The 12,093-nt window shown below is 35.8% G+C and overlaps 4 protein-coding genes, 8 long non-coding RNA genes and 1 other non-coding gene across 13 annotated transcripts, besides 1 other annotated feature; 6 read left to right on the plus strand and 7 right to left on the minus strand.

Moving 5' to 3' along the window:
* Window positions 1-143: 143 nt before the first annotated feature.
* On the plus strand, window positions 144-1,768 carry SPOM_SPNCRNA.571. The gene has a single exon (NR_150942.1). It is a non-coding gene; the product is annotated as a non-coding RNA (long non-coding RNA).
* Window positions 158-402, minus strand: SPOM_SPNCRNA.5420. The gene has a single exon (NR_194775.1). It is a non-coding gene; the product is annotated as a non-coding RNA (long non-coding RNA).
* rem1 (meiosis specific cyclin Rem1) lies at window positions 525-1,818 on the minus strand (the record flags this gene model as incomplete). Its single annotated transcript, NM_001021699.3, has 2 exons — window positions 525-1,271; window positions 1,357-1,818. The coding sequence occupies 2 exons, from the start codon at window positions 1,816-1,818 to the stop codon at window positions 525-527; spliced, it is 1,209 nt and encodes a 402-aa protein (NP_595798.1).
* A 261-nt stretch (window positions 1,819-2,079) lies between these two features.
* SPOM_SPNCRNA.5421 lies at window positions 2,080-2,595 on the minus strand. Its single transcript, NR_194776.1, has one exon. It is a non-coding gene; the product is annotated as a non-coding RNA (long non-coding RNA).
* Window positions 2,596-2,695: 100 nt separating this feature from the next.
* psd1 (phosphatidylserine decarboxylase Psd1) lies at window positions 2,696-4,477 on the plus strand. The gene has a single exon (NM_001021700.4). It carries the CDS (start codon window positions 2,815-2,817, stop codon window positions 4,126-4,128), a length of 1,314 nt encoding a protein of 437 aa, NP_595799.2. The 5' UTR covers window positions 2,696-2,814; the 3' UTR covers window positions 4,129-4,477.
* snR36 lies at window positions 4,392-4,555 on the minus strand. The gene has a single exon (NR_197146.1). It is a non-coding gene; the product is annotated as a box H/ACA small nucleolar RNA snR36 (small nucleolar RNA).
* A 602-nt stretch (window positions 4,556-5,157) lies between these two features.
* Window positions 5,158-7,987, plus strand: SPOM_SPBC1E8.02 (ubiquitin family protein). The gene is made up of 2 exons (NM_001356241.2): window positions 5,158-7,472; window positions 7,553-7,987. The coding sequence occupies exon 1, from the start codon at window positions 5,231-5,233 to the stop codon at window positions 7,040-7,042; it is 1,812 nt and encodes a 603-aa protein (NP_001342703.1). The 5' UTR covers window positions 5,158-5,230; the 3' UTR covers window positions 7,043-7,472; window positions 7,553-7,987.
* On the minus strand, window positions 7,111-9,543 carry SPOM_SPBC1E8.03C (uncharacterized protein). The gene is given in 2 exon segments (NM_001021703.3): window positions 7,111-7,498; window positions 7,498-9,543. Coding segments are annotated over 2 exon segments (1,653 nt in total). The 5' UTR covers window positions 8,924-9,543; the 3' UTR covers window positions 7,111-7,271.
* Window positions 8,914-9,858, plus strand: SPOM_SPNCRNA.5422. Its single transcript, NR_194777.1, has one exon. It is a non-coding gene; the product is annotated as a non-coding RNA (long non-coding RNA).
* On the minus strand, window positions 9,677-10,760 carry SPOM_SPNCRNA.5423. The gene has a single exon (NR_194778.1). It is a non-coding gene; the product is annotated as a non-coding RNA (long non-coding RNA).
* On the plus strand, window positions 10,015-10,358 carry SPOM_SPNCRNA.5424. The gene has a single exon (NR_194779.1). It is a non-coding gene; the product is annotated as a non-coding RNA (long non-coding RNA).
* A 190-nt stretch (window positions 10,761-10,950) lies between the features above and the next one.
* On the minus strand, window positions 10,951-11,787 carry SPOM_SPNCRNA.5425. The gene has a single exon (NR_194780.1). It is a non-coding gene; the product is annotated as a non-coding RNA (long non-coding RNA).
* On the plus strand, window positions 10,988-11,666 carry SPOM_SPNCRNA.382. The gene has a single exon (NR_150778.1). It is a non-coding gene; the product is annotated as a non-coding RNA (long non-coding RNA).
* Window positions 11,788-11,980: 193 nt separating the features above from the next.
* Window positions 11,981-12,093: part of an LONG TERMINAL REPEAT that runs on past the window's edge.

Genomic DNA, 12,093 nt, shown 5'->3' on the forward strand with positions numbered 1-12,093 from the left:
TTCTTGTTCAATTTAGGTACTTTTCTTTCCTTGTCTTGTTCATCTTTTATTTTCTTTTACTGTATTCTAAGGCACTCCTTTAATAAAAGGTACTTGGTAGCGATTCCTCTTCTCCTTCTCACAAACCTTTATTAGCGACATCTACCGCACTACCAACCTCTCGACATCAACTTGACCCTTCGCTTCTCTATTCCGTCCCACCCTCCCTCGCTTTTTACAAACCTTCTTACTTAGCGATACACCTTAATTCGAGCTTCTTTCACAAAAGTCCATATCAAGTCGTTCGTCTCCCTTTTCACTTCTATAACCCCAGTCTTTACTCTCTCGTGTAATTTTTTTTCTCCTACTCTTACTCTTCTACTTTTACTACTACTCTTCTTTTTTCTCTATTTTCCTACACTTCCCTCTCTCTCTCTCTCTCTCTCTCTCTCTCTCATCCTCTTCATATCTATCTTTCATTAAATTTCCTACATCTTACTTCTTCTTCTCTCTCTTTTCCCTCCTTTTTCTCTTCCCCCCCCCCCTCAACTACCATCCATCGCCATCAAGTTCGTATTTGTCGCAATCCAGTCATGCACTTGTCGACTAATCCCATGGAAATACGGTGTTGCATACTTTGAATAGATCGCATAGTGGTGATCAAACGGATTTTCTAGACATTTCAACAGTAGATGCACATACGAAACTAAACTCATATAATCATATCCCGTAATTTGAGGCAACGTATTGCTCCAGTTTTCCTCTTGCAATATAGATTGGCCGGTGTAGGCGCATGTCGCTACCAATTGACTCGCCCTTAGACTTGAAAATCTTTGTTCCACTAGCGATACTTCAAGAAAATATTTTATCATTATTCGCAGCTGCGACTCCCATTTGTTGACAATCGTCAATAGCCTCAAAAACGATACTGGCCCCGGCCACCCAAGTTGATATTGAAGAACCATAAGCATATACTTTTCCATTCCGCAAATATCTTCTCCTATCCATTCTCCCTCCAACACTATTTCCAAATCTTTCACTGTAGGAGGATGGATCTCTTCATACTTGCAAGCAATAAACAGCGCCGTTGCGCCGCAAAGTTTCATTTTCGATGCTGGCACATTTTGTAGAGATAGAAATCTATCCAATACATTGATCGATAGGAATAAGGATTCTGGAAGCAGGTTTATACATGTATGCACCCCCACAATCCAATTGATCACACTAGCCCTCATCTCTGTAACATAATATGGTTGAGCCGACATATGTCGGTAATCAGGCATAAATCGAATCTAAAAAATGTTAATAAATAAAAACTTCTTCAACTCCTTCATCTTCTTGTTTTCCTTCCCCCTTTTCTTCCCATTTTTTTCATACCTCCAATTTCTCCATGTGCGATAGGATTTCTTTTGCGTATTCCACAGACACCGATTCATCTGCTGAATATCTCATCTGTAATTCCTCCTCTTCATCCTCCTCTGCACAATTGTCATTTGATTCTTCAATCGCTATGCCAAATTCCGAAACACTGCAATTAGGACTTTGAACGTTACTGATCGAGCAAACATCCAAATCTACCAAAAGCTGTTTCTCCGTAAAGACTATCTCTTCCTCTAAAGGTGACGCTAAAAAACTATCATAGTCCTTTTGTATTTGCGACTCTTCAATTGAACTAATTCCATGCCAGCTCTGTGACGGAAAATGTTTATCTGATGGGCTACACCCATTTTGAAGGGATATTTCTCGTACCTGTGCGTTCACCCAGCCTTTTACGTTCAATGATTTGGAAACATAATTGCTTATTTCTTGAAGCGCAACTCTTTTGTTGTTAGAGTTCATGTTTGAATTGGTTCTCGTTGCTGAAACGGTCGCTTTAATTGTTTCAACCAAGCTCTTAGGTAGGCAAGTATCAGTCAATACAATTGCTTTTACTCTTTAATGATTGGGAATCAAATCAAACCGTTTTCTTGAACTTTTTGTTGTAAAATGGCAGTATGCTATTAGCAGGTTCTGTTTGTTTACAGTGAGTCAACAAAAAGTTGATGGTGAAAATGTTTGTTTATTTCCCATATACATATACCAACGGTCGTAACCTTAAAGTAAAACACAACCCAAAACTAAACTTTACCTCTACTATATCAGAATTCATGCTGCTTAAAAATTCCAAACAATGCCCGAATTCATGAAATAGGTTTTTGTGTTGATCGAAACGTTATCAAAGTAAAGCAAGGATTTTGATCAAAAACTCTTTTATTATTTGTATTGATGAGTTTTTACAGTCGCTCATCGGTTGTAAACATTCCATTATTTTACCGTTTTCGAATCATTGAAAACTGAACATAAGAAATCTTGCTACAATTAAGCTTTTTTTCTATTAGGTAACCATCAAACAAGCTTAAAAAAAATAATTAATTTACGCCTTCTCGTAAGTTATTATAATCAAACAAATTGAAATGTAATTGAAAAGAATCTCCTATTCTAAGATTTTTCTACAAACTTGCTTCGAAAGTTTCTTCTGCACTTATACAATGCTATAAGGAATATTCCTTTCTTCTAATTTTGATCGATTTTCGCAAAGTAGGATTGCCTGATACAATGTCAAGGATCTGATTTAATTTCCTTAAAAAAAAAAAAAAGAAAGAAAATGAAAACTCAACAACTTTAAATCATATTACAGTTCCCATATTTACTTGATATCCCAAGTTTACTACGACTTAACTTCTACCACTATCCTTTGAGAAGCACATGGATTCGAAGAAATAGCATATGGAAGTTTAAAAGTTAACGGGTCTCCGAAATCCATTCAAAAGTTTAATTCCATAAAAACAATCTAACATGCTAAAATTTCATCGTAATGTGAAGCCTCAATTTGGTGCATTTGCAAGGTATAGTAGTTTGGGAAAACACAACTCTCGTAAACGGGTTGGAATCATCCGCTTAGCATATGGGTTGACAGGAATCGGCTTGGTTGGATTAGCTGGCTTCGCTTGGGCTCAAGATCGTCACGAGAAAACGTATCAGAAGAAAGGCGTTCAGGTGGAGGGACCATGGCAATTTTATGTCCTTACCACTTTACCATTACGAACTCTCTCGCGTTGGTGGGGATATGTTAATCGTATTGAGATTCCTCTATGGATGAGAGTGCCAGCGTTTGGCCTTTATTCTAAAATATTTGGTTGCAACTTGACAGAAGCTGACCCCGATGATGTCCGCCAATACAAAAATCTGGCCGAGTTTTTCACCAGAAAGTTGAAACCTGGAGCGCGCGTAATTGATCCCGATGCCCCAATTGTTATTCCTGCGGATGGGAAAATCTTGAATTATGGTGTTATTGAAGGAGGTCAGCTTGAACAAGTAAAAGGTATAACCTATTCCCTTGATGCACTATTGGGCGATGAGAAGTTAGCTCGTTTGAAGCGCAGCCATGCTATTCCCTCTCCCGATCATATCCCTCACATTCGTCAAGAGGAGTTTGCCAAGTTAAATGGTATACATTACAGTTTACAAGATTTAATGGGTCATGATCATGGTGAACGACCAAGCCATGTCAAAGATGCTAGCGCACAACATATTGATTTGTTAAGCTCAACAAAAGTGGCAGCCAAATCACAGTTTACGTTGTTCGGATCAAGAGAAACGAATTGTTTATACTACGCAGTTATTTACTTGGCACCAGGTGATTACCATCGATTTCATTCGCCGACTGATTGGGTCGTAGAACGAAGAAGGCATTTTTCCGGAGAGCTGTTTAGCGTTTCTCCTTTTATGGCTCGTCGACTCGGAAATCTTTTCATCTTGAACGAAAGAGTAGCTTTGATGGGGAGATACAAATACGGGTTTATGAGTATGATACCCGTCGGTGCTACAAATGTTGGCAGTATCCGAATTAAATTTGATAAAGATTTATGTACGAATCAGTTTGGAAAACTAGGCCCAGTAGGTACTTTTGATGAGGCTGTATACACCTCATCTTCTTCTATTTTGCATGGTCACCCATTACTTCGTGGAGATGAGGTCGGAAATTTTGAGCTTGGTAGTACAGTGGTATTGGTGTTTGAAGCACCTGCGGATTTTGAATTTTTGGTCAAACAAGGGCAGAAAGTTCGTGTGGGATTACCTTTGGGTCGAGTTGTCCCATCTTCCCATTAATAAAAGAGATGAACACTCATATTTTAGATTGTGGATTTCCCATATGTTTAATTTTATTTTCATTGTCTTTTTGTTGAAATCTACAAACTTAAGGGATTTTATCTTGGAATTTCTTTGTTTCAATATAGCAAGCAATGCATATTGGTATAAACTTGTTGTATTAAAAGGACGGACTGGATAAAACGAGAAGAAATGAATCTATTCGTCAACGTAATTATGATAATCCAATGTAATATTAAGTTAGGAAAAATACACAAATTAAAATATGTACATGCACTAAATTACAACCACTCCACCTTGAAGTAGTCGTACTCAACGGCATCTCAGATTTTTATAGTCTCATTTAATTAGCCATACAATTAAATATCGCTAATCTCAACTCAATCCTCATCATAAAAAAATATAAGGAGAGTTTGATGGAGACAGAGTAGATTTACTCGTTTCAAGTTTTTATAATTACAAGGTCCAATGAGCTGAGAACAAAGGTATTTAATATTATTGTATTTGTACAGATGCCAAACGATAGTTTTAATAAACTATCAATTAGAACATAAGATTGTTAGCTACACATAGTTGGTGGAAGTTTAATTTTTCAAGTCAGTGGAATATATAAAAGCACACTAGTGCAATACTGAGAAGTACAGCATTTTTCGTAATACACTTTGCATGTATGATTAATTTTTTTATCTCTACCGGTAATTTTATGAGATAAATAATTTGAATTCACTTTTTAAATGAGTTGTTTTCTAACAAGAATTCCTGGGAAGTATGCTGCGAAGTTTGTCAAGATCGCTCTGTGTTGGGATGAATTTGAATGGATTTTCTCAGCCAATATAGCGTTCTGACTACCTACAATTAGAAGAACGAAAGAATAAGATTAAAAGATTCCCTCCCTTTTATTTCAGAATGTTTACTTCTTCTAACGACTATATAGCAGGCAATGTTCACTGTGAGAAAACACACTCGATTTAGTGAAGTACAGAGATACGCTATTTACTGCGTGTGATTCGTGCCGCTCAACATTCCTTCAAGTGATTCCTAACATTGCTGTACATTCTCTTGAAAAGCGTTTTAACCTTTTCAATTCTGAAACTTGTAAAGAATGTCAGAGTATCGTATTCGAGTGACAACTGTGGACCAGAAGGTTGGTATTTTTCAAGTTCCTAGGACAAAAACGGTTTTAGAATTAAAGGAACTGATTGCTGTAACATTTGAAGCTCCTGCAGATCGATTAAAGTTGATTCACGCTGGTCGTGTATTGAGGAATGAAACTCCCCTCGAGGAAATTTTGCATGACGCTACTGATCTGGTCACTTTTCATCTTGTAATTGCGGTTTTTAATTCTACAAGCACAACCTTGCCATCAGCGACATCATCTTCTGTTCCTCAAAGTAGGACCAGCGAATTATCATCGACTAATTCAATTCCAACTCCTCGAATCACCAGTTTGAACCCGGAAGAATTGTCAAGACGTGAACGTGCCCAACGTTTATTACAGACATACAACAGTTTCCATGGATCTGGCTTAGGAGGACTTTTTCCAAACATACACCGGGAACTAGAAAGTCACGGATTTTCATTGCCAACCCATGAGCAATCATCACCCGTTGCTGAATCTCTGGATAATTCGGTATCGTCTGCTTTATCTCCACATTTGGAAACGCTGCGTCGCCGCAATCTCAGTATTCATCATCAACATATACAAGCTCACGAAATGGCACAAGAGTCCTTGGAGACCAGAAATCCAGGAAACATTTCTTCCTCGAGTGCTCCTTTAGCTAGTGATCAATCCCCGACTGTATCATCTAACCATATCCATGCATCCGGTAATTTGGCTTTAGGATCAAATTCGGGGTTAAATCCACGAAGCCCTAATTCTTTTTCTTCCCCATTGGACAATCCTGCACTTCATACTGTTGACTCAACCAACGTCAATGGTTCGCTTTCACCTCTATCAAATTCTTCATCTATCAATCAAGTTCACCAAAATGAAACTCATGGTTCTACCATCTCAGTACCTAACCCGAACTTAAGTCAAATGGGCCCTTCACACTCTTCTTCTGTGCCCTCAAATCTGTCACCAAATCCTGCCCAAAATGAAAATCCTAGTACAACCTCTATTCCATCAATAAATAATCAACCATTCCCGTCTGGTCTTTCTGCTTCTAACTCTAATTTTGCCTCTTCCTCGTTTATCCCTCAGAGCGTTCCGCAACTATTGCCTATATATTATCAAACTATCTTTTACAACGGTAACTATTATTTACAGCAGCTCCCATCTGCATCGCCTCCCACTATGTTTCGAGATCACTCATTTGCTCCTTTAGTTTCCCCTTCTATTGTTTCTCCGTATGGTGTTTTAGAAAATGAAGAAACTGGCGAATGTGCCTTTTTGTTTTCACCAAATGCCTCCCAACCCCATTTTCAGCCGAGAGCCCCCACGTTTGGCATTCCACGAAATGTGAGATCCCTCTTCACCTTACCGTTCTTCCATACTATCCGTAATATTGAGAGACATTTCCGATTATTTATTCGTTTAGCCCTGTTTTGTGTATTAACGACTTATAATGTTTCTCTCTCACAAACAATTTTGCTAACATCTATAATGTCTGTTGTGTTTTTGTTACAGACCGGTGCTCTAGCTCCATTCATCAATGACAATCCACTCATCCAGTCTGGTATGCGTCATATTCGTAATCTTCAAGATGAATACCGGCGGCGTCGAAACCGAACGGCTCAAAGAGTAGTTGAAATTCCTAATGAGACACAGACTGAAGATGAACAAGATGGTACAAATACGCCGGATAATAGGGCTGACGCTGAAGAACGCGAACTAACTCGAAGTCAAAGAATATACCGGACGGTAGTAAGAACCATAGTTGCCTTCGCATTAAGCTTTGTACCTCGAGCGTAACATTTTTTTCTTAAAAACAAAAGTGATAATATAGCTGTAAAGTCATTTTTCATTACTAATTAGAAATATTGTCTAAGCTTGCTATTAATAAAAGAGTTCTAGCTAGACTAAATTTTGACAGTGTCGAAATATCATTCCAAGGTACCCCATCAGATTAACAAATTTATAAACATATATGCAAATATAAATTGCAGAATAGTATAATTCATAGAAAAAACAATTAACAAGCTTACATTAGGGGTTCACAAAATATAGAACGAATAGGAAAAGAGCTTAAACTGCCATAATAAGGGCACGAAGTGACGGAATTATACAATTTTTTGGATTCGTTTTTTGCACCTTGGAAACTTAGTCTTTTGCTGTCGTAAGTAAAATAAAGATTTTTTTCGGAAATCTCCTCGAAATTAATAACAGATGGATTCTTCAAAAAGTAAGCAATTAAATTGTCTAAACGTATTCGTTGCTCAAGCTTCCTTCAAAATGGTTATAAGAAATTACTAACGAATAAAGACCTAAAATGGCATGAAACTCTGTTAAACTTGGTTTTGAATGTCCTAAAACAGAGTCTTCATGAGCAAACTCTATACCATTTGATTCGGGAAGCTCAAAGTTAGGATTCAATAATCGAACAGCCATATACTCTTGAAACTTTTGGAATACAACGGGAGCAAAAAGAACAATGTTTGAATTAATCGTTTGAGAAAGTATCACCGCCTCTTCATTAGAGAAATCAAAAGAAGGAACAATAGCAGCAATATTATTCTTGTAAGTGGACGACGATTTATGATAATAAATTAATAGAATTTTATACTTAAGCCATGTAATTAGATTCGAAGAAAGTTGTGGTGGGGAGTCCGGTTGTAAATCGACAACAAGAGCGTACGTATAATCATTCGGTGGTGTCCAAACTTCAATCAAATTTAAATCTTTTTGATTAAAATGCAGGTTAATAAAAAGCCGATGTTGAGGCCAATTAGCACGAATTGAAGAAAGATTAGGAATATTTTCGGACATAAAGAGGTGAATGAACAAATGTGGATACTCTTCCGAATTCTTGAAGTCCCTACCCAAATCTCGCATTAAATTTAGAAGATACTTGTAAGTACCATCTTCCACAATCAGTACAACATTTATTCTGGGGGTACGGAAATGCTGCAATGATTGCATATCCAACTTTGTTATCCAGCTATTCTCTTCAAGAGCATTCGTATCGACTGTATCATGAGTATAATAATTATTGTTTAGGTAAGGATTTATCGCCTGAAACATCACTAGTGGAGAGTGCTCGGAGGTTACGATAACGCTGGGAGATATAGCCAAAAGGGCTTGCTGAAACTGCAAAGAAAGCAGGTCCTTTAAAATTAATTCTTTCGACAGACGTTCTACACCTGTACTATAGGAAAGAAAACTCAAAGGACATGTCGAAACAGTTTCACGATTATAATCGTACAGAGCTTCTGGTAGAATTGTTCCGTCTGTTAACAAAAGGAAACGAATTTGGGAGTCGGATGTTTTAGCCATATCACAAGCAAGCATAAAAAGGTTATGAGTATGAACACCTAATCCATAAGCGGTAAACATGATAACATCTTCTGGAGGTTCGGCAGTCTCTAGTTTTTCTAAAAAATCGCTCCTGTATTCTTGAAATTTCTGGGACGTAGTGGTTGAAGCACGAGGATCTAGTGAGGGCAAATGGAAACTTTCATGGAAAAGGGGAATGCGTCTCATTACGGTGCTACAGGCAAGAAGTAAACCAACGATTAATAAAAGCTTTTTCATGGTGCGTTTCCTAATTAATGGATACATCATATATGTAACTGAATTTAACAATCTTTTGCAATAGTAAGCCCAAAGCGCACCCTTGTTAGCAATAACAACCATGAAGCGATAACTTAAGTTCCGTAAGAGAAAATAAGAAAGGAGAATGAAGAAAGAAAAAAAAAACGAAAGGACCAATTTTAAATATGTACAGCACCAAGATGAGTCCTGTCCGAAAGTAAAAAAACCACTTCGAGGACACACGTAAACAAGGGTAATCTAAAAACAAAGAATAGGCTCGTCTATTGAGCGATACTATCCAATCCAAACACTTTTAAAAGGATTATTAAGAAAATATACAATTTACGATCCCTTTGTTTCGTATTAACACTTCGTATCGATCAAATAAAAAATCCTTACTATTCTTTCAAACAAAGAACGTACTGTATCACATTCAATGTTACACTGATGGAGTTATTATCTTATTTGAACAGCAGACATAAAAAATTCGAAACTTTTCAAAAAGAGGAAGGAAAGAAATCGATACGAAAGGTAAAAAATAGTGGAAATCAGGCGGACTCCAAACGCCAGATACAAACACGGATATTAGTAATATTAAGCAGGGAAACCGAGCTGGATGTTTATTCCTTAGCTATATAAAACTAATATTTAATATTAAGCCTTTATTACCACTTTACCAAGCCTAAGAGAGAAAACTCGGTGTTTATTGGAAAAGTGGTACTAACAAGTGTGGGAAGTATGTTTGACAGATTCATTACATTAGAGGCAGTCAGCCAAGCGTATAAATAAGGGGTATGCACTTGTCCGAATATCACGCTTTACAATTGAAAAGTTACAAATTCAAGTTTTTACTAAAAAGAATTCTTTCCAATCGAGTTGGATGGAAACGTGTTATGTGCGAGTCAGTCTGTGTATACTACATGAATCAACCGCATTGGCGTTGAAGCGAAAGGAAAAAGAGTACTATAATATTATATTTGCGACTGAAGTTTAAGAGATAATTGATTTTGATTATACGTAAAAAGAGCAAGCTGTTGTAGTGAGAGGAAGAACAACTTTTAAACAGACGTAAATAAGATTCTTTCTGTAAGGTTAGCATATTTAAAACAGTAATTTTAATTTTTTAACCTTAATTAGCTTTTCATTCTGTCTTTGTGGGTTTATTTGCCAAGTGCATTAGCCAGCACAATGTATTTAAACAGACTGGTCTTTTGATCAAAAGTCATTGCAATATGATCAAAACCGTCGAGACTTCATAACGGCTATTAAAAGCAACTCGCTTAAAAAAAAACAGATGAATAAATTTCAAATTGTCATTTTTCATACGAACGACATACTTCTTGACGCAAAGCAATGTCAGTGTGCATAGAAGACATATTTTGAAGATGGAGAAAGTTTCAAAATTTGGAACCCTCAATTTTACATATTTTTACATTTTTGAGTAAGATTTTCTGGTCTTTAGAATGAATCCCACCCGTGTTTGAATGAACGAGTTCAGATCAATAATGAAACACAATGTTAAATTTTGGATTAATTGCGAAATAACAGATAACCTTGTACCTATAGGAAATTCATAAAAGATTTATATCCTTTCTCGTTATAGGTGATACTATTTCCATATGTTGAAAGCTTTGAATTTTCATCTTTAAGTATTTGCGTCTATCCACATTAGCAATGTCAATTTTTCCTTTATATGTAAATATTTTTACCTCGATTTAATGCATTTAGTAGTACTTCATATGCTGTAGCACCTTTCAGGATAATAGTTCACACTATGACATTCAAATATTTACCCACCGAAAATATTTTTCGCTGAACAGTGTTATAAATAATTTGTTAAATAAATAAAAAGAAAAAAAAGATGGTTAAAAAAATAGATTAAACTGGCAATACAGACGCTGGTGGAGAATATCTCATGGAAGTATATTAACAAAACTTGCAGATGCTACATTACTCAATTCATGACTGGTTGATATAAAGTCAATTATTGACAAGTCAAACTTCAATTTCTTCTTATACGCAGTACATTAAATCAGGTACGCGCAATTAAAGTTACTAGCTGTTCATTTTTGTTAACTTTATATACGCTATTATGATTTCAGAATTTGAGCTGCAATAATAGATTGTTCATTATCTATGTTTTATTACGGTATACAAATCTTGAATAGGCGACACAGTCAATTCAAATTGAAATTTTATCTCAATTGAGTTTTATAACAAATGTTGAAACCAAAAAAAAAAGGTATTTAATCAAACGAACTGTGAAACTCTCAAAAAAATTAAGAATTAGGCAGATTGCACTTTGTTTTATAGGAAACTTGTTACACTGGGTTTTTGTATTGTTTTCGCCTAATCCAATGCTGAATTTTTATGATCTTAACAGCTTCCTTTTTTCTTTTTTTTTTTTTTATTTACACTCGATCCTCGTCTTTTCGCTGTTTCATCAATCCAACAGATTAGCCAATTATTGTATAATATCTTTATATTTTATTTTTTGATCTGCCTTTTTATTTTGAATAGAACAATAAAAGTAAGGAAAATATCAAAAAAAAAACAGAAAAGAAGTAAGAAATAGTTTAGAGCTTTTAACGAAACCTCGACAGCTACGTGATTAATCATTTTCATATGAGTAAGCATGCAATGCAATGCAAACATCAGCGGATTGTTTATATATGTATATCCATATATAAATGTAAAAAAGTAAATAAAATCTAGAGATATGAGTGGATTAAGAAAGAAAAAACCGAGGAAATTAAAAAACAACTTTAGTAACAATTACATTCCTTAAAAAACGCTGATTATTCTTAACGATTTAGCATTAGTTAAACAAATCTCAAAAATTAACTTTTACATTGAGGTTGAATCTAGCTTGTGTAAGAGATTCCAAGGTTACTGTTTGTATCATCACATGAGTCTAAAAAATTGCTTTAATAACTTATGTAACTCTTAGCCGTCTAAGGCTTTCTTTACCTTACACTCAACACATCCTCTGAAATTCATAAACCAATTTATTTGATCCTATAACGAAGCGCTTGGCAAGTTTGCGTAGCTTTCGCCAACGCTGCTACGTTCATTTTCGTTGTATATATTACCATAACAGCCATACGATCTGTATACGCTTTAAGGATTAGTAAACCAAAGAGAATAGAAGGACTATAATGTCAGCAATACTACACTACGCTATAATACACTACGTTGAGTATCACTATATGTCACATGTTCTAATTATATATCGTACCATGTATGATACGATATGGAGATTGATCTTAATG

This window comes from Schizosaccharomyces pombe (genome assembly GCF_000002945.2).
Source record: "Schizosaccharomyces pombe strain 972h- genome assembly, chromosome: II".
Classification (NCBI taxonomy): Eukaryota; Fungi; Ascomycota; class Schizosaccharomycetes; order Schizosaccharomycetales; family Schizosaccharomycetaceae; genus Schizosaccharomyces; species Schizosaccharomyces pombe.